Source organism: Stegastes partitus, unplaced genomic scaffold (genome assembly GCF_000690725.1).
Source record: "Stegastes partitus isolate 25-593 unplaced genomic scaffold, Stegastes_partitus-1.0.2 Scaffold876, whole genome shotgun sequence".
In the NCBI taxonomy this organism is placed as follows: domain Eukaryota; kingdom Metazoa; phylum Chordata; class Actinopteri; family Pomacentridae; genus Stegastes; species Stegastes partitus.
In genome coordinates, this window is record NW_007578607.1 from 181,814 (window position 1) to 203,853 (window position 22,040).

The 22,040-nt window shown below is 41.5% G+C and overlaps 1 protein-coding gene across 1 annotated transcript in view; it reads left to right on the plus strand.

The window, feature by feature from the left end:
• Window positions 1-22,040, plus strand: part of arid5b (AT-rich interaction domain 5B) — an 84,463-nt gene that overhangs the window by 46,363 nt on the left and 16,060 nt on the right. The window contains exons 5-6 of the mRNA XM_008293341.1: window positions 16,337-16,494; window positions 18,668-18,941. Of these exons, the coding sequence (XP_008291563.1) occupies window positions 16,337-16,494; window positions 18,668-18,941 (432 nt within the window). The remainder of the gene's footprint in view (window positions 1-16,336; window positions 16,495-18,667; window positions 18,942-22,040) is intronic.

Here is a 22,040-nt window from a genome sequence, read left to right on the forward strand (position 1 = left end):
TTAATACACTCGGGCTCTTTCCCTCCTGTACTTGTTATTTCCACCAGCAGAATCACCGTCCACAAAGCTATTTTCAAGTGAAAGTGCTTTTCTTCCAGTGGCATCCGCAGCATTAGCATCACTTCTGTGTGGAATAAGGCACAATCTTTCTGATTATCCTTATTATGTCATCACTATCTCTGCACACATTACTTTGCGTTGCTGCTTATCTATTTATAGCGAACGGCGCGGACGAACAAATAAGCATCTGGCGATGGGCAAGGAGCTTTTCGGAGATCCAGACCCGTTATTTACGGCGCAAAGGTTTCTCGGAGAAGCAGCTGATCGAGGATAATTGACTAGTAGAGAAAGAAAAAAAAGGACACGCAGGTTACTTTGTGCTTCAAGGATCCTACCGGTGGATTTACTATTTAGCCAGTATATTGAATTTTAGTGAATCATATAGTTTCAAGGCCGCTGGGGATGGAAATAGTCTCTGTTTTGTACCTTGAATTTGCCCTCTCAGGCTGCATACATGCTGCTTTTGGGTAACTGATAGGTGCTGGACTGCAATCAGTGAGAAAAAGTAATCCATCAGTGAAGGACGGCGCTCTTTGTAAAATGAAGATCCACATAAATAAGTTTGAGGCTTCTGTCGACGAAACCCGGATGTGATTTCTAGCAGGGGGGTAGTATATTAATCCTGCGTTAATTTCCAAAGCGTTTTTTAATTTCAGTTTTACTGGAGAGTAATTAATTTGGCGGAAAGTGAGATTATTCTTACTATCTTTAATGCAGCCGTTGTTACTTTCATTTCCCTCCACAATGAAAATCACTTCACAGAAGCATAAAATCTTCTTTATGCAGGTGATCCAGCGCAGTGAAACATTTAGTCACCATTTCATTGTCATGCTGTCATCACATGTTATTGCAGCTGTTAGCAGCCAGTGTTGGGAAATCGCTCCCCGCTGCTGCGTTTATGGACGCTCCGACATCCAAGACTTCAGAGTCGTCTGCCAAACAGGAACCGTCGTAAATCCGTCCTTATTATTCCTATTTGTTGTGTGGTGCTTTTGAAATCTTTTTTTTACGTGTCAGTAGATTGTAGCTGATGACTGCTTTTAAAGGTGGCGGACTTTTTAAGCGCTGCATTTTTTGGGTTTCTTTGAACGCACCACTGAAGAATGACTTCAGACTGGCTCCTACTTGCAATCAAAGTACCACAAGATGTTAACACCGACTCAACATACCAAACTGTGATGAAACATTCGCTGGAAATGATCGTATTCAAGTGTCTTGTGTGTGCATGTTTCCTGGAATTCAAACTGAAATCTAGTTAATAATCAACGTTTAATCAACATATAGACGTATTTAAGTCGTCTTGTGAGGTTAGTGATTCGGTGGGGCTGACTTTGGCTGGTCGTTATCAGGCTTGGAGATGAAAAAGATCAAACAAAATATGATCTTTTCTTTTTTTATTATTATTATAAGGCAGTTTTGTTTAATTTAAAACACTGATAAACTGCAGAGCACGTTATTAATTACTTTACACTTCAGCTAAGGAGGCCGGCTTGACCTCATTCATAATGGCTTAGATGATTATTCCATTAATACACTTGTCAAATGTTGAAGAACCACCGTCGGCGAGCGTGGCTTAAATCAAGCAAGGTTATATTTACATGATAAAGCGATACGGCAGGTTTGTAGCTGTAATGGAGTCCACGGTGAGAAAAAAAAAAGCCCCAGATGTGAGTTGCGATACAGCCTCTGAATGCCTGCAATGAAAAATTTTACGGAACAGCGTGTCGCAACCTGGAGTGAACGCGCCTGACTCATCTGCGTAACTGTAAACGCTGTTTACAAAGTCTGATGAGTTAGAAGCGCCTCCTGAATGCAGCCTTTCAGTCGGGCCGCTGGGTTAAGTGTTGCTCATCTCGTCTGCAGGTAGAGGCTTGTTGTTGTTGTTCTGTCCTCTGTTGTGTAACTTAAGTGACGTCAAAAAAAAAGAAAAAAACCACACACATCATTGTTACGCTGCTGATACACGACAGCAACAAAGTGAGGATTAAACTCTTTGTGATTGATGGTTATTTTTTTTTTTTTGTCCTCCCCCCCAAAATTCTCGGAAAAGAAAAAAATGCTTAAACTGCGACACGACTGGCAGCTGCTTTAGGAATTTATTTACTTTTTTTTTTTAGCTGATTTTTAAATATGCAGCTACTTTCATGCTCATGTAAACAGGAAATACAAAAGAAAGAAGTGTTGTTTTTAAAAAATTATTCACTTTGGAATAAACTTTTGAAATACAATACATTAGCATATAAACAAGAAAAAAAGCAGATAAAAGTATGCGTTGGCCTATTTTGTTGTAATGATGATTATTTATAATCACCGTAGCTTAACGCTGTGTAGCTTTTCAAAAATGATAAAGTCCCCATGATTGGGCTCATTGGCCGACTCAATCCCATCAAGTGTAACTAGAGCGTGATCTATTAGAATACATATGTTTTATTGATGTATGGGCTCCGTGTTTATCCTGGCATTCATTTATTTATAGGTCGATGCTGTGATTTTTTTTTTTTTTTCCTCCAGTAATGAATAGGATAAGCCTTGAAGCTTATCCACTGCTCCCTTTCATCTCCCCCTCCCTCCCTCCTTCTCCTCTTTCTCTCTCTCTCTCCCCCCTTTTCCCTCCCTCTCTCTCTCCCTCCCTCCCTCCAAAAGCCAAATTGAAATACTGTATTTTTTAAAGCCCCGGTCTGAGTTGTTGCTGCAGTCTGTCAGTATCAATGATGTGGAAGCGTTTGAAGGTTATCCCGTTTTTAGTAAATCCCTCCACATTATGTAACTTTGACTCTGTTTTACATTTTGCACTCTTGGAAAAACAACAGGGCGTGCGTTATTTGGGACAGTCCCTCTGCGTGCACTTAACATTTCTTTGCAAAATGGGATTTATTTTTTAATTTCCTCTCCGGGAACAATGGCCATTAAAGAGCTACTTGCCAACACTTTTGGGCACACGGAAAAAAAAAAAAGTGACATGTTCACTTGTCAGATATTTACAGCTTTTATTGTGTTTATTTTTGCCCCCGACAGGAAAAACTGACGTATTGCACAAAAAGACAGTGTTTTTTTTTCTTTCTCCTTTTTCTTGTATAATTGCACCGCACATGTGTGCCTGCGCCTCGAGATAAACACTGGGCGATACTATTCGGTTGGCCGGGGGGTCAGAGGTCGCTGCATTCCTCAGTGTGTGTGTCAATCAGTGGATCTGGGTTAAGATTAAACTCCAGCCGCGTCTCGAATGTGATGTGTGTTAATAAGTGCTTAACAGGCGACGCTACCATCATGAGGCGATCACATGAGGTGGATAGAACGAAAGGAGGGAAAAAGAGGAAAGAAGACGAAAACAGAGAAATTTGAAGGAACGGCTCGCTTCCCCGCCGTGTAATTACGACTTATTTTGACGATAAATTAAGTTGGGGGGAAATTTCCCTTGTAAAACATGTAACATTGTAACATAATTTCCTATTTACTTTGCAAATGGAAAGCTTGAGTCGACAGCCTTTATGAGTTTGTGCGGTGCTAAAGTACACACATTCACACCCCTGTTGAAACACACACCCCAATGAATCCGATGAGAATGATTTCATAATCCATCGCAATAATAAACTTCTTTGAACTGTTTAATTGGCTCTTCCTGGAACGGCACGGCTTCGCTTCATTTGATCTGATGAAAGAGTAATGTTACTTCTCCCCAGGGGGAGCATGCACAACGGCGCACAAATAATGAATTAAGAACACTACCTTTTTTTTTTTTTCTTCTTCTTCTTCTTTTTTTTTTTTCTCCCTCCAAATGACTGCCATAATAAAGCAGGAAAATTCATATTGCACTTACACCCGTTTCCACTAAATTGCTTCCATGTTTACTTGCTTATGTATTTAATTTTCAGAGCTTGTTTTAAGTGAAAATAATCCCGGTTCCTGGAAGGGGTAATGGATTGAGGTCACATGGAAACTGATTGTCATCACAAAAGCGCCATTGTCGCGTTTGGAAACGTTCCAAAAAAACATTCCTCATGTGAGATTGTGCGAAAAGTCACACTTACTGTACACCGCTCTGGAAATGAATAGCCTGTATGGCAAGTAGTGACATTTGATTTGAAGGCATGTGGTGATATGCAAAAAGGGAAACTGGAGTAGGCTATGCAAAAACAGGAGAAAGAAATATGTAAAATTGAAACTGACAAAGTCATGATGGCTTGGGAGAATGTCCTCTTTCGCTGGCTGAGGAATATTAGCAGTGACAGTCTGAATGGAGAGTCTGTGTACAGCAACAGTATGGTCACAGAAATTAGCTCATTACTGCCAAATGCATTATGTATGTGCACACATACACATATTTATCTTAGTGTATTACTATGGTGAGAATATTCCATTTACATATCCATCTGCTAATTGTAACCCCTCACATGCCAGAACCTGCAGGCAGGGAAACCAGTGTAAAACCAAAAACCTTAACCTCAACCGAAATTATCCTCAGTTTTATCCCTGAAAAATCTCTTTTCCTAGTATGGCTTGGCAGGCGATCCGCACACACACATGCACACACACGCACACACACACACACACATACACGCACGCACACACACACACACAGACGCAGACGTGTGCGTTTTGTCGTGGCTCAGGGAAGCTGAAAGAATGATTTACATGATTTTATAAGTGCGAGATAAAAATATGGGCGAGTATTTTTAATGTCCTGGTAAACACATACTTGCCGGGATGTGGGCTTGTCTCCATGGCAACGCCAGTCAGAGCGTGCCCGGCCTAGCGTTTTGACAGTTTCTCCTGATGATGATTGATAATTACTACCTGACTTGTTGTCCCCGTCTCCGCAAACATATGGCGGGAGCTGCCCTCCGCCATATATCTGCCAAAATGTTCCCTTTTCTGATAATAGCTTTTTAATGTTGCATTTTGTTGTGCATGCATAGCAATCATCGCCGTCACCCCCCCTTCTCCTCTTCATCATCATCCTCCTCTCCGTACACACACCCCCTCCCAACCCCACCCCTTTGTAATTACATTTGCTGCCGCTCACATACTTATTACAGAGAAAAGAGAAACAGATAGGAGAAGCAGCAGAGTAGCAGAAAGTAAAAAAAAAAAAAAAAGAAAGCAGAAAAAATACAGGCAGAGGAGGGACAGAATTGATTTCACTTTGAATTGATGTGCTTCTTCGCAGCGCTGCTGGATTTAAATTTGACAAATTGTCAGGATTAACACAAAGAAGGAGCGTTTTTACATTATAGTCACATATTAGAATATAAACAGCAGATAATAGCCAGTGTGGTGGGCTGTAGTTTAAAATGGCAAGCGAGGCTCTTTATTCCATATCTGTGCGCGCAGTATTTTATTATGCAGTGTGTTTGCATGTATAAAGCTCATATTTAGATGCAATTGGAAGCAATCTTTTTGTATTCGCAGAGGCCATAGAGGAGGACATCAATCTATAAACATGATTTATCTACTGTGCACTATCTAGCAAGGCATTAGCATAGACCCTCTATTGTGGATCTTATTACCTGACTGTACGCTGAAACCTCAGACTAAGACTTCAGACCTGACCAGCATTTTAAACATCCGCTGAACTCGATGCATGAATCAATATTCCTGTTTAGTCTTTACTAAATTGCACCTGCAACATAATTAGGACAGCTAAGAGGAGTTTATATGACAAAAATGTGATAATTAATCCCGTTTTTTTTCCTCCAGAGCTCGCTGGCCGCTCCCCGGTACGAAGCTTTCGAGCACATTTACGTTCATTTTTTTTTTTTTTTTTTTAAGTTATTTTTTCATTTTCTTGTTTATTGGCCTCAATGACCGCCGCTCGCTGGCAGGAACATCATCAGCGGCGCTCTCTCACTCATTACGCCTCGGCTAAATCAAATGAACTTCTTAGCCTCCGAGTATCTGATTCTTACATGTCTTTAGTTCCGCATGAGCGGAGCAGCTACTTCACCTACATCCCATCACATCCCCGTATAATGTGTGCCGCACCTGCAGCTGGCAAAAGAGCGGCGCTCGGCGGAAACCGAAGTCATTTCTAATACTGTGTGATTGAGGTCTGCTACAGGCTATGGCAACAGACAGGCTCTGTGAAGGAGATAATGATGCATACACACACAGCTGTCAGTCAGCCAGCAAAGGGGGAATCGTCTTTGAGGAAAATAAAAACAGACTGTAGCCGATATAATGCAGTGTTTGTATAGGAAATGATAGGTTTGGGGAATAAACTGGAACTGGATGTCACGGCTGCGGCAGAATCTTCGCAGCAAAATACATTCACACTTGCATGAGGCGCCCATTAGAGGAAGTAAGTCTGATTAAAGGATGCACAAAAAAATTATATTATGTACTGACCACTAGCAGCATCCAGCCTTGCAGATATTTCTGCTTTAATTTGCTCAGGACGTTTTGTCTCCAGCCCATAATGATGGAGATCAGTGGAATTTGGTTTGTGGTGCTCGTAGCATTAAAATAAAAAAAAAGAAATGACACCGAATAATGACTCTGACTTTTCCAGAAGCGTTACTTTGAATAATCCACAGACAAATGGCAGAAAGTAGTTCCAATTATAAGTTGTTAGCTTTGTTAAAAACGCCGCTAATTCATCACAGTTCTACAGGTTGTTTTTGCAGCAGACAAACAAAGCCGCAGCAAGATGGGGAAACACAGCATTTAGGAGCCGAAGAGCCGCGTATTTTTTCTCGGAGAAGCGAATATTTGACATAGAACACAATAAATAAGACTCCATATGTCTGCTGGTGTGAACAGAAGCAGCTGTTTCCCACCAATAATAGTTGTATTTACATATCAGCGCTGTTCTCTCTGAGACATCATCAAGTGAACCTCAGTTCACCTCCACGGCATCTAAAAAAATTACATGATACCAAAACAAACAAACAACAAAAAAAAGATACTAATGATAGGTTGTGCTTTGTGTCTGTGTGTGTGTGTGTGTACTTTGGGTGAACTTGCTCTCCGCTAAAGTGGTTGAAGTAGAGTCAGTCAAGGTGCTGTGTGGTTTTCAGAGCAAAGACGTGCCGAGGATGAGTCGGCTTCACCTCAAGGGACTGCTGTTAGACCTCTCCAGTAACAAGCCGGACTAATCCTCGCCTTTTTGCTCAGGCGCGTGTTCTAATAGCCTTGTATTACAGCGGGTTTTCATGTGCAAGCAGACAGAAGACGAGTTTCTGATACAGGTACAAACACACCACGGACTCTGAGCAGCAGCAGAAAAAAACATTTAAATCAGTTGCTGCTGCTCTTTCTCTCTCTATCTGTCGTACTGGAAGGTGAGCTGGTGGTTGTTGCTGTTGTTGTTGCGGAAGGCCGGGCGAAAAAACTTGGACGTGTTCGTTTTAATATCAGTAACTAGTATCCATTGTCGTAGCTCGGAAGCAGCCAAATGCATTCCTCCTCATTAAATTCAGGATAGCTCTCAGGCACGGCGGTGTAAAAATATCTTCTTATGTTGCATTCATGGGCGAAAAAACAGGCAGTGATGAAAATATTTCAGCACAAGTTATTGATGTGAAATCCCCCCCCCACCACCACCACCACCACCACCTCCGAGGTTGACCTCATATGAAAGGCTGCACTCTCGGAATTTGCTGCGAAAATGTTTCGCAATTTATCAATGATAATCTTCCTCTGTATATTTATGAGAAATTAATTAACACTTGTATCATCTATCAACCTACGGAGGTTCTGATGATTAATAAAAACAGTGTACTGTGTCCACCCACACACTCTGTCTCACTCTGTGGGCGCATTGTGTAATTTTGGATGATTGCAGCGATAGAGATGCTCGAAGTATTACAGTTCATTACATTTTTTTTTATTTTTTTTAAATAATTTCTTTCTTTTTTTTTGGTGCCGTCAGTTGTGTCTCGAATGACTCTGAGCCGAAACGTGCCTGAAGCGCAGGAACTGAGGAATAACTCTGCTGTCAGATGTGACAAAGTGAGAATTATGAGCGTGTCAGAGAAAGCCTGATATTAGTATGTGACTGTGACGGCGGTGGCTACAGTCAGCGACATAATAGTAGGGAGGGGTGGACGTCGCCTTACAAACGGAAAAATCAAGAGTGTAGTTTTGGTTTCGGTTATGTGGGTAGAACGTGAGAGCTGTGCATTTTTTCCGTGCTTCGTTTGGAGGTGTTCTAGAAAAACAGATTCAATATCCTTGAAGTGCAACAAGCACATGAAACGTTTGCACAGCGGATCTTCAACCCTGCATTGTTTACATCCTCGTCTGCTACCTCGTTATGTCGTCTCCTCTTCCTCCTCTTGACCCGTTGCTGCCACCTCTAGATGTTTGGAATGGTGTGAAACCATTGGCAAGGCAGCGCATCGTGTCACCGGCGTGCAAAACTGAGCCAACGTAAATAGTTTTTTTCCTGAATCAGTAAGTGCAAAGTCATCGTGGCCCGTTGTCAAAACAGCCGCAATTATGTGAAGAATATCAGAATTTCCCTTTTTGTTATGGCCAGGAGGAGTGTGTGTGGTAATAATTATCCCTCTGAACCTCAAGCAGTTTCTGGTGCTCTTGTGTTTGTCGGTGCTGGCACATTTACACCCGCTGTACGCTCACTTTTCACTGCAGTATAAAGTCCTGCACAATTATGGCTGGAATCAGAGAGAAACATGTCTTCAGTGTGACGCAGCTACGATGGCATCAGGCCTAAAAAAAAGCAAAAGCAAAAGTTGAATTTCTGTGATTGTTTGTTTAGTGAAGACATTTTTTCCCACAAGTGTTTCTGAAACAGTGCCCCCACATGCTGAAGTTGTTTTACTACTCACAGGTGTAGCTTGTTTTTTTTTCTACCTGCTTTGTGGGAAGTGAGTTTGCAGTTCAGCCAAAAAAGTCCCCGAATTTTCGTGAGGTGCCTGTTGGTCACAGCTGAGTCATCAACAGCTTCTCGGTTGCACAAAGGAGGGGAGAATTTTTTTATTTTTTACAGAATCTGGTTTGAGTAATTGTGTAATTTTGGCCTTTTTTTTTAAAAAAAGAGATGTTCAGAATAAAGTGATTTTGTCGAAATACCCTGCTTAAATTTGTATCTCTGTGTCACACACGAGTAGTTCAAGGACCATCAGAAAGTGGAAAATCCAATGATTCCTGCTGTTTTTTACAGTTACTGGCTCTGATAAATGGTGCCTTTTAAAACCAACCAGTAGGTTTTGCGGTTTGGAGGGTTAAAGCCAACTCTGATGAATTGATGAATGAACATTTTAATGAACTCTTTTCCTTTTTTTTTTTTTTTTGGTTCATGTGGCTTTTATTAGCGGGACAGTAAGAGGACGCAGTGGATTTTAGTGAGTCTTTTAAACAGTAAACGTGGGTGGTAAATGTGTGTTTTTCGAATACCCAGCGGAGATTAGTTAAAAATAATGTATCGCTATTTATCGCCAGTTTGAAAAGACAAAAAAATGTGTCATAAAGAAGTGTAGTGAGTAATTCTGTGTCTGAATACAGTCCACGTGTGCTCAGGTGCTGCATTTTTACTTTTGTTTTGTTGTGGTGGGTTTGATGTGACCCTGGTCAGGAATCTATCCCACCAAGAGAACATCAGACAAGGCATTCACTCAGAAATGAGCTTGAGGAAAATAAAAAACATTAGCTCCTTAGAAGAGCTTCCTCCTGAAACTGTGGTCAGAGACACGCAGTCCTTGAGCGAGAAAAAAAGAAAAAAAAAAGTACTTGAAATCCCTCCAACCTCTGGGATCTTTGATGTAAAGTGAAGACGCACTGTCGCCTGTCACTGCTGGCTCAGGAATCAGTCAGTGCTTCCCCCTTTTTTATATTCTCTCTGGTACTGTTGCCTTGCTGCTTTGGAGCCTCCCTTGTCACTTCCTTGTGCCTCCAGTGGAGTTAAAATGTTCCACCAAAGTGTAATATCACTCCACTGATCACACATTTAATGCTCCGCTGCACTACAGATTAAAGTCTGTGTCTCAAGAGTTGTATCAGAGGGTGTTTTGTATCATGATCTGTCATGTATTATTCAGTGTTTGTTAGTTGTTTGTTTTTTTTCTTTATACTTTGCATATTTCCTGTTTGCATTCTGACAGGTGCTGTTATTTTACTCGCTTTAGTTCTAATTTGAGTGACAAAGTTTCTTCAGGAGCGTTATTTCTTTTTCATTTTGTTGATTTATTTATTCTCACCTACATGAAAATGTGCTCGCCGCGCGTGGGGTTTAAATATAATCCAGTCGTGGTGCGTTTTGTTGTTTTATGACTCGCTGTAAATTTCCAATGCGCCGCTGTAACCCTGTATGTTGGACCCGAGTGACCTTCTTTGTCTGCGAGTGGGCGTTTTTCACAAGTGAAGTTTTCATTTACAAATCTCTCCCGGGGGAAGATTCTTTCTCACCTGTGCAGATGCAGGTAGCGTCTCTCCTGTAGGTGCTGTGTTTGGCTCCTGTGCCTTTTTAAAAATCATTAGGAAGTGACTTTAAATTAACTTAGTGGGTCAAACCACTCACTCCACGTAGCATGTGCTCTAAAAATCCGACATTTATTAACAGCATGTTGCGTCATTTTATTTTTGTATTCTGCCCTTTTGGCCGCTTAACTCTTGCATAAAAGTCTTTCACGCGCAGGGAGACTTTTTTTTTTCATATAGCAGCTGAAGTATTATTTCCAGATTATTCTATATTGCACTGTATTCTGCTCTGTCCTGGGGGACATACTGTACTGTACACGCAGAGGCCATGCATTGCAACATGAATGTTACCTTTGGCTGCGAGCTATGCTGATAATTGCTGAGTGGGTGTCAGGCCTTTGGTGAATTTGCAACCAAGTGAGACAACAAAATATGTCAAAACATGTTTTTCACCTAGCACCACGGCTCGCGCTAGTCATGCCTCGCTCATCCTCCCCTCACCTCTCTGTTTGAACTTGGACCTCGTTACGGCGAGAGGAAGTTAAACTGTAGAATTAAGAGTTGCAGCGCAGACACGTGTGGGTGTTTTGTCTCATCAAAGTTCAGATGGTAAATTCAGCCTCAGTCAGTCAGACACAGTTAGTATGGCGGGTTAAAAATAAAATAAAAAAAACCCTTCAGATGTTGCAGTTTCACATCTGACAAGCAGTAAAGAGATTAACATTTAATTTCTATGTGATTGAATAAATGTCATTTATAGAGCTCGGCAGTTTTTGGTTCCTGATGTCGAATCGGGGCTGTTTGTCATGACTAACTTTGACATTGTTGTATTTCTCAACAACTTTTATTAGTGATTTATGTCAGCCTGACCTTTGTAAACGCCCATAAAATGAATGATCAACATTCATAACTGCCTCATCGTGCATTTGCATAATATGATTACAAAGAGGATTGTAAATTAGCAGGACTACCGAGTTTACAGCCGCGCGAGCGACTCCGGCGTTTACACTAATGGCGGCATTCAAACATGCAGAAAAATGCCACCTGTTTTATCTTTAACATGTTGGCACCGATGCAGTGCTGCACCAGAACAGCTTCCTGCCACTTTGTTCTACATGTGAGCTGTTTGCAAAATGTGGTTGAAAATTATCTGGGTTTTTTGGGGGTTTTTTTCCCCAAGCGCTTGAAGTTCAAATCGTCACTGACGCACATGTCATACAAGAGAGCTAATAAAAACAAGTGGTGGGAGTAGTTGGTTTGGTATTAGAGCCGTGTTGATTGATGCACAGCGTCGACACGCAAGAAACCATAAAAAATTCCACCTTTCAAAGTTGCCTGTCTGTTGCCTTTAAGTGACAAAGTGGATTAAAGTGTTTTTATCTCAAGACTATAAATTCACTAATAAATATGAAAAGGTAGCTAAATATATACTTAGCTAAAGAGGTGGTGATATTACAAAAACTAACCGAAGCACTTGTGCTGCGGTGATGCCTGTCTACAGTCAGGCTGCAGCTCATTCATTTACACAAAAAAAAAAATGGCTGAATCAAGCTCCTGGCTTGCAGGCTGTCATATAACACTCACCTGACTGATTACAAGATGCAGGGAAAGTACGGACACGAGGGAGTGTGAACCTGTTTTTTCTTGTACATGAATGTGTTGCAACAGCGTGACTTAATGAACTATTCATAAAGTCCGATTGTGTAGTCGGTTATAGTTGACTTATGTATGTAAACTTGATACCGTAGGAACGGTGGTTACATAACCGGAGAAACAAGCCGCAACTTAACTGTGAATTTGCGTCAACTGAGGTGTGCTCAGGTAAACAAATAGCACTGCACCCCTGTGTGCCGCCTCAGTAACGCTGCTGATTAATGTTCGACACAGATTACAGGCGAGGCTGACAGAAGTTGATAAATGTCAGACCAGAATTCTGAATATGAGAATGAAATTGTGGCCTGATAATGATGGAAAATAAAGGAATCATCAAGTTACAGCTCAATGTGAGAGAAGCATGACTGTCTGTGCCTAATTTATTGGTCATCAATCTAATAGTTGTAGACTTTTTAGGCAAAATTGCAAATGTGAATGCTCAAGGATTCAAGGATTCAAGGTGTTTTATTGGTCACAAACACAGTTATGAAATGCGTTGTGCGCCTGTTCCACACCAAAACAATAACTGTTATGGAGGTGCTAGATGGTTTAAAGATATTTGAAGACATCATCTGAAGACCGTAAATGTCTGTACACAATATTTTATCTGATATTTCAAAGTGTAAAACCAATCAGCTGACCGGCCAAACCCTCGACCCCGTACCGCCAGTGTGGCTAAAAATAGGAAACCGCTGCACACATCTGCACTCGTGGCTGATTATTTCATCACAAGTGTTATTCCAAAGTGCCAAATGAAAGGATGAGTTGGCTGCTAATCTGCTAAAGTACATCAAAGTATTTTTAGATCCCACCCCCCCTTAAGCCTTTAATTTCAGTTTGCCAAACAAATACAAAAACACGCGCGCCATCAGTGCGATCGCTTGTCCGTCGACTTTAAAGGGGATTTTTGAAGCCGTCCTCCTGTTCATTAAGCGAACATGCAGATATCGAGCTCTCTCTCTTTTTTTTTTTTCCTTCCTCTCTTTTCCCAGCCAGTTTCGTGAGCTTTATCAACTGAGACATCCATCAGTTGAATTCTCCAGTCGGCTTGATATGTCTCTGTATTCCCAGCAGCCTCTCAATCAATCAGTCCATTTTGTTGTGGTTCCCCGTGGCTCTCCTCTGTTGATGCATAGAACCGTCAGAACCCTTCCCGAGCTGTCTCTAATGAGTTTTTCATTATCACTGACATCAACTGAATGGCAATGAAACAGAGGTATTAGGGGCTGTGTTTAATTGAATCTAAAAAGGGGGAGGGAGAAATTATTAAACAAAGCCGTGTTTTAAAGCTGCCGAGAGCGTTCGGGTGCAGAGATCAAGTTGTCATCATCGTGAAGTCGTGGTGACTTCTCGTGGGGTCTCGGTTTGTGACAAGATGTGATGGATTGAGCCCCCTGGGGAACACCTGTGTGTATATATATATATGTGTGTGTGTGTGTATGGCATCACCTTCCTGCAGGATGCTGTTTTTCAGCTCTGTTACAGCAGATTGTCTGGGTTTTTTTTTTATTTGTGTTGGTGTGCAGTATGCCTTTCGGGGGTTTGTGAAGGACCAGGCGAGAGTCCTCTGGCTACTTCAAGGCGTGTCTCCAAGTCATGTCCCAGATAAGCAGAAAGCCACAGACTGAGAAATAAGCAGCTCAATGGGAAGCAAAAGGGGAAGTCGCTAGCTTGGTCAGCATCCATTTTTGGCGTTATGACTGTAGTGGCCGCTTTTGGCTCGTACGGGGAAGTATCATGTATACTTAAATGATCTCTTTCTTTTTCTAGTGCATCGACAGAAAAACACTTAATGCCCACAGAGTGTTAAAAATACCACATCTCCCAGGGTGCCGTAAAAATCATCGCCTTGTGATGTTAGCGTTGCTTCTCTGCCGACTATAAACGTCTGTGTTTCCATTCTCGAAAATCAATCTGCGCACAGTCGGCCCCGTGTTTGATTTTTTTCTCTCTTTGTGTTATTCTAAAGCTGATGACTCCTCCCTTATGCAACGGTGCCATGAGGAGAGCAGATGAGCGCTTCTTCTGCAGCACAGAAAGATTGCTTCCACTTGACCTTGTGTGCTTGTTTGTGTATGTTTGCGAAAATCCATGAATGCACCATTTAACCCCCAGTTCACAGCAGCAGCAGCGGCGGCGGCGGCGGCGGCAGCATCTAGTCGGGACTGTTTAAACGCGTCCAGGCCGTCCTCTATCAATAAGTCAATGAATTTAAACTCGCTCACCGTCCTGTCGCTGCGTGTTCTGCAGCAGCGTTTTGCTGTAATTGCAGCATTTTCTTACGCAGCAGTATTTGACCTGATGAAAAATGTAAACAGACAGGCAGGTTATGTAACGCAGTGTAGGGTGTCGGGGGGGTTAGTGATTGGACTAAAAACAGAACCGCGCTGACAGTGTCACCTCACTCAGACCTGCAGTGTTTGTTTAAGCCAGCGTCACATGTTCATAAAACCTGAAGCATTCCTCACCAGTCATTTAGTGTTTGTGTTTTGCATGACTGCATATGTTTTCAATGTGTATATATATATAAATATAGCGTATGTCTGGCGTGGAGCCATCTGTTTTAACATTTCATCTAATTTTCACTCTGTATTTATGGTTTGTGTTTTGTTTAATTACACATGTATCTTTTACAGAAGCTTTATAGCTCAGGCTATAAATACTGTAATATGCGGCTGCTCGGTAAATATCCAGCGATTATATATCTGTCCCTTGGAAAATAAACACTCTCAAATAAGCACACAAAAGGATTTATGTGACTTCTCGGCATTAATGAGTAATTGGCGGAATAAAAGAGGCAGAGCGAGCAGCAAAATGTGAAAACAGTGGAGGCAGGAACACACCCAGTGCTTTCTAAGTAAAGATTACAGTCTTGAAAACTTGTTTTTTTAGTGCCAGAGAGATGACAAATGCACAACAAATGTCCTTGGAATTTTCCCTGCACTGTTTCTCCACAGCGTAGCGGTTGTGAAAATAACAACATGAAGTGAGGGGCTGCTGAGTCGTGATCAGTTTACGCTTTTAATGACTGGCTCTTAGTTTTATTCGGCTCCGCTGTTATTGTAACATTTTCTTGATGGGAATTTGATCCGACAAAAATAATCACAGAGTCCTTTTGGCAGAGAACAACCTTGGATGTGATTTAATTGTCATTGCAGATGGAAAGAAAGAATGTTGACACTGAGAAATACGTGACTGAACTTAGATTATTTGAAGTTTTTTTCCTCTCTCCCTCTCTCTCTCTCTCTCTCTCTCTCTCTTTCCTTTGAGCTTATCTCTGTTTGTGTTGCTGCGTAGAGGCAAGGCACTCTGCCAAGAAGTTACATTACAATCGCGGGTTGACATAAACGTGGGTGTACAAAGGACTTGGAGGGCTTAAATACTTTATTGTGTGTGTAATGTGAACTGAGCAATTATATCTGCCAGCCTTTCAAACAAAGAGCTCCTATCAGGCAGGTTCATGTGTTTTTAATTAACAGCGTTGAGCTTTAAGACATGAGCAGACTAACCAGTGGGAAACCAAAAATAGAGCCACGGATCATCAGTAAATCTGTGCTGCTATAACACGCTGTGATTCTTTATGATGAGCTGATGGAGGGAAAAAACAAAAAAACAACACAAGGCATTGTCATGTTATGTACGCGGCGGTGAGAAACACATACCAGCTCCGAGTTTTTCGGCCATCTGCAACAAATATTTCTCTTCGCAGAAACTGTTTGTTTAAAATGTCTTCCCTTGTGTGGGTTTGTCGGTTAACCAGCATCTGTCATTTACATTATTATACTAACTGCCTGACTGTTACGACGCCCTCATCTGTAATCTTAAAAATACATCTGTCTGAATTTAAATGCAGTTTCTCTTTTAGGCTGAGTGGGAACTTGAGGATCATGTTTACTAGCACATTGGAGCAATTTGGCAGCCTGCTACCCCATTCAGCACAATGTTGCACTAATCCAGTTTAAAAATAATTAGCTACAGGCTAGCAGGCCTGTGAAATTCCTTTCCCCGATTGTAAATGTTCCTGTCATAGCCTGCGTTCTCTTCAGCTAAAAGTCAGTGTTGCCTGACAGGAAATGCATTTCTGTCTGAAAAAAACAAAAAAACATATTCAAGTCTGTTTAGTGCTTTAGTTTATTAAGATGTTTGAGACAAAGAAGTGGAAATACACAGCGACGGTGCTGCAATGAGAGCACAGATCTCCACCTAACTGGATAAATCTCATTGACACTGTTTCCCTCTCCCTCAGCTCCCAACCTGAAGGGGCGACCTCGGAAGAAGAAGTTGTCCATCTCTCAGAGGAGGGAGTCCCAGGGTCAGGCTCAGGGTCAGGGGTCGGCGGGGTCGACCCAGGGTTCAGCGGCGGCACAAGATCCCTGCAGCCCAGAAAGCAAAACGACAAGCAAGGTAAGATAAGCTGGAGAAAAGTAACGTATAATACCATAAGGCAAGGCTTAATTGATCCCCGAGGGAAAATTCACACATTGCTCGAGCGACACAGGAAAGAAAACGCGTAAAAAGCTCCTTCACTGAAGTCAAAATTGTCACATGTGAATATATTTATACCTGAGACTATGCAGGTGCGTTATGCATATATTTGTAGCCTGGTATGAAAAATAGCACTCGTGAATGTTTGACAAAGAAAGCACACCATAAAGCACATTACACAGCGAGTTAAAGTCCCCATTCACGCGCTAGCTTTGCATTAAAAGCACAACTTTTGTCGCCAGCCGACTGCTTTCCACGTCGTCCTTGCAGCTTCATTTACAGAACAAGGCTACTACGATTCCCAAACAATCCATTGTGAGCGATGCAGCAGCCGTGTAGTGCATTAGCGCAGTGTTTTCATTCAGCACATGTAGAACAACACAGGACTGTGAAGGCCACATGTTGCACAAAGGGAGGAAACAGTGCAGCGTTAGTGCGAATGACAAGGAACTGGAACCGGGGATGGTTTATCATTTTTAATTTAAAAAGGCTGAATTATTATCCAAATATTTGCTGATTGTTTTTTCCCGTGATTGACTTGTCTGTAAAACAGCTCTAAGACAAAGTAATTTATTTTCATCTGACTCATTTGTTCATTGATAGATTAGTCATGATAGCATCTGTTACTGAGCAGCACGTTCTTTGTCTGCGTGTCTTTTCTCTTCTTCCAAGCACATAATAGTCTTTTAAACAAGTACAACAAGATCCCACAGTAGAACAAGATGTTTTATCTTTCTCTTTTTTTTTTTTTTCTCCTCCACAACACTTTCCAACAAGCGACAACATTGTAAATATAAAAGAGTCACTCAATTATTTCCAAACTCACTTTAGTGAATGGAAGGAAACGGAACATTAATTTGTATTAGAAACAAATTAAGTCTTCACATCCTTTTGGTTGATTTTTCTCACATGTTTTATTAACCCTCCGAACCCCAGAACCCACCAGCGTGCTCGAACGGAATGTAGTCTTTAAAAAAGCTCCAAAATTACGCCGTTTATTCGAGCCAGAAACTAAAAACAGAAGGAAGCTGCAGATTTTGGACTTCCCGACGGTCTTTGAAGTGCTCATCTGTGGCTTTCTGTTGCGTCTGTAAAGTTAACCAAAGTCGTGCTGAAAATAGTGATATCTCACCAAGATCACTTTAGTCTTTGTGTCTCAAATGCCAAAAAAAAATAGTTTGCTCAAACCAGATTCTGTAGAAAGTAGTTAATTGCGGTGCAACCATGAAGTCATTATTGAGTCAGCTGTGACTAACAGTCACTTGGAAACAATTCAGGGAGTTTTCAGCTGAGCTGGGTTGAACTGCAGGCTGTGTTTAATCACATACAGACAAAAGGAAACAGGTCTGGTGGCAAAATATTATGTAGTAGGATTACAAGATGACAACAAAGTGTGTAGTCAGAAGTTTTCCTCCAGTATCGGTAACACCTGTGGACACTTGTTGCACATGTTGATTCCAGGTTTTTACATTTTTGTTCAACAGATAATTGAAGAAATGAAACTTTGACATTATGCCTGTATCATGCTGCATAGAAGACATTTTTCAGGTCGCTCCACTTAGAGCTGTGCTGTTTCCATAGATGTGCAGGACCTATTGGAGTAAAAAATGAGCCCACAGTGAATAAAAAATCCCCAGAAGCTGCTTGGGGTTCAGAGGGTTCAAGAAATCAATGGTTTTCAGTGATATTTTAACTGAATTGATTATGTATTTTTGTATTTTCCAGCGCTCCTTTTTTATTAAGCCCTCGTCTGACATTGGTCGTAATATTCAAAGTGAAGGAAATATCCACCTTAAAAGCCCGTCCACAGCTGTTACTCCTACGACCTTGGACAGTTAAATCAATATTAGCAATTCTCTTTCAAAGCTAGAATCAAAGTTATCTGCGGTTAATCTGTGATGACAAGAGGAGCTGCTCCATTGGTAATCAATTATAGGCTTCCTCTGCGGCCGCTAAGAATATTTGTTTGGCCTTAAACCCAAACACACCTCACATAAACTGGCTGACATCATTTGAATAACACTCTGTAAAGGGTTTAATTTTCCCTCTAAAAGCATCCGCTGACTCCGTGTGTGTGTTTCTCTCCTCGCAGGTCAAACCCAACTGTAAAACGGTACCCAACGGAAAAATAACCGCACCAGCCAAACACAAGGCCATTGGCCTCGGTAAGAGATCCTCCGCCGAGGAGAAGGAGCGAGGAAAGGAGAAGGAGAGGGAGGAGAGGAGCGAGAAGGAGGAGAGAAGAGAGGAGGAAACATCAGAGGAGAGCCGAGCGGAGGAGCAGGCTTTCTTAGTAGCGCTCTACAAGTACATGAAAGACAGAGACACGCCCATAGAGAGGATCCCCTTCCTCGGCTTCAAACAGAGTGAGTAGGACAACTTACTCTCTTATTCCCTCACTGGAAATGTTTAAACAATGGAGTACTCTACAGTAAAGTTTGTGTAGATACATTTTTACGGGGGTTATTTTAGAAAATTTAGGTCATATCATCGCCAGTGGGGGAAGGTTAGCAGGCTGAGTGGGGATTAAAAACAATCAGAGTAAAAGACACCTGTAGGAGCAAGCATGAAAGTAGCAAATGCTATTCACAAGTTCCCTGCAAGAAAAAAATAAAAAATAAAGGAAAAACACATTATTTGAACCTTAAAATATCTTGTGCTTGGAGAAAAGGAACAGAAGTGTATGTTTCAAATTACAGTTTAGCTATCAGAGCGCTGTGTAAGTCATACACGGCGGTGAAATAGGCAGGGGAAAAACCCTGTGTGGATTTTAATAAGCATCTCTAACCACGTGTTATCTTTACTTCCCTCCTGCTGTGATCAAAAGGAAAACAAGTAGCTGCTTTTCAGTCTAGTCAAGGGCGGACTTTGTCCTAACTATCCAGAGTGTGAGAGATTCAGGGGACTAAGTGGAGATGCTGCCAATTACTGCAGGCACTGTGCCTAAAATCTAAAAAATTAGTCTGCTGTTAGAGTGCAAAACACACACAATCAGTCTGCTGTAATAATAAACTAATGGAATAATTGTCCACGTTGAGAAAAATGGCATCGAGCAGCTCGAGTGAGACTCAGGAGGCTTCTGTCAGAGCGCATTTTGACGGTCTTTTATATGAGGAGAGAATATCTTCTCACACTTGTCAAAGGGGTTTCCTGTGAAGGCCAAGAACGTCCTCTAACAGCGGTAAAAGAACATCACATGTATGGGAAACACGTCTGCCCGAGATGAAAGATGTCTAATATAGGTCGGATGCTTAGCTTGCACTCGGTGTGCACGGGACAGAGAGGAGAAACGCACGCACAAACATCATAAAAGGGCGCGCTCTGGTCTCTTGAAACTGAAAAAGTGTTTGTTTTAGGTGTTTGATCTCCAGGCAAGGCACATGAGAACGCGGGCTCTCATCTCAAAGTGCGGTTTTTCAAATTTAACTTCTTCCTCGGTCTTTATTCAAAGGAAAGGAAATCACATTTGCATTCATGTCAAAGGAACCAAGAAGGATTTAGCCATTCAGATCAGAAACGTGGCGCGACAACTCCGGCAAATTAACGAGAGGCAGGAGAGGGAGAGAGATGTCTATTGAATGTACCGGTGACAGTTTATAGCATAGTAAAACTCATTACTCCAAACTATTACATGAAGGTAAGCTGTGGTCGCCTCGACTCTGCTAACCTCACCGCGGTATTTTGACAGTCCTGTCATCTTGACTGCCGACATGTTGTTGCTTAAATAGGTCATTGTGGTTGCGGGAGATAGAGAGTCGGCGCGAGGAAGACGCAGACAGAGATGGAGGGAGAATTACATACCCAACACGCTTTACTTTTAGTTGGCATTTCTCGGTTTGAGCTCAGAATAAAGTTGAGGTCCGCGCGCCAACTGTTTTACATACAGTACATGCTTTGAATCTCAAAACCAGACACATCATAAGCAAGGCCCTCATTAAATGGTGAAATCATGCTGTTTAAACTTCGTCCTTGGCAGCGAGCACACATCAGCACATGTAAAGAGGAGGGGGGGGAATAAAAAAAAAAAAGGGAAAAAAAAACCACATCATAATTAATACAACAAACCCTTAGATGTAATCAGGCGCCGTTTTCATATTCTTCCCTTTAAACTCACTACAAATGCATTAAAAGATCAAAGCGCTCACTTTCCTGTAATGGAAATTGAAATTATGTTATTTTAGTTGCATTTGAGTAATAATCTTTTTTTATGAAGTTCTCTAGAGTTTAACAAAGCAACAGATGGTTGAATGATTTACCAGACTTACCCATGCTTTGTTGGCTCGGCCACTAAAATATCCATTTGATTCCCTTCCAACAAAAAAAAAAAAATCCCTATCGGAGTCTGAACATGGACTGTTCCTTTATATTCCACCTCATCTCCCTCGCTGTGGAGTCTTACTGGATTTTTTTTGGATTTTTTTTTTATTTAAGGCTGCAATTGTGTGTCTTTACAGCCCAGCAGAGAGACATGAACCACTAAAATTCAGTCAATTTGCCTATACCCCGAATGGCTCGTAACATATTTTAACCCCGGTAATAATAATAATATTTAAGGTTTAACAGAGTGTTTTCTTGCCTCATTCTCATGTTGAATTTATATCTCACTCCAGGGTTTGTATGCATTAAACATCCCGGAGCAGAGGTGCTGATGTGAGAGCGGTTGACCTGATATTTAGTTTTACTCTCATGGAAAAAAAAAAAAAACACAAAAGGAATTTAACCTTGTGAGAAGCTGAATTACAACTGAATTAAATCGTTCGTCTATTGTGAAAATGTGGGACTGAAACTAGTGAATGTGTTTTTTCCATTTATGAAATGCCAAAAAAGTAGTACAAAAAAAACTTCATGAATGCTTCCCAGAGCCAAGGTGACATCTTCAAATGACTTGTTTTGTTCACAACCAAAAGATATTCAGAGACAGAAAAGAGCAGCCAATCTTCCCGTCTGAGGGGCTGGAATCAAAGATTATTTGGCATTTTTCAATATTTCTGCTTTTAAAAAAAAAAACAACTAATTTGATTAATTGTTTTCAGCTTCCTTTATATATATATATATCTACTGTATTAGATGGCTCCATTTAACAGCCCTCCACTGTTTAAAAGGCTCAATGCACACTGGCACTTGAATCACAGAAAACTACTAATAACTGTCGCTGCAGTTTATTCATCTGAGCCGCTGTCCTTCTATGTTTTATCGCTTGGTATTTATTGGCTTTGGCTCTACAGCTGTTGCCATTTAGGTTGCATGGTCGCATTCGGGGCGTTGGGAGAAATTACTGATTGTGGATTGAGGGGGAATAAGAGAAGAGTAGTAGTGGCTGCATTGTGCATTCTGAATGCCCTTGATCTGCAAGATTAACTGGTAAGTGTGTGCGTGTGTGTGCATCTGCGTGTGGCAATTTCAGATGCATGTGTGCGTCGGCGCATGGGCATCAGCATGTGATTGTGAACATCAGTTCCAATTTG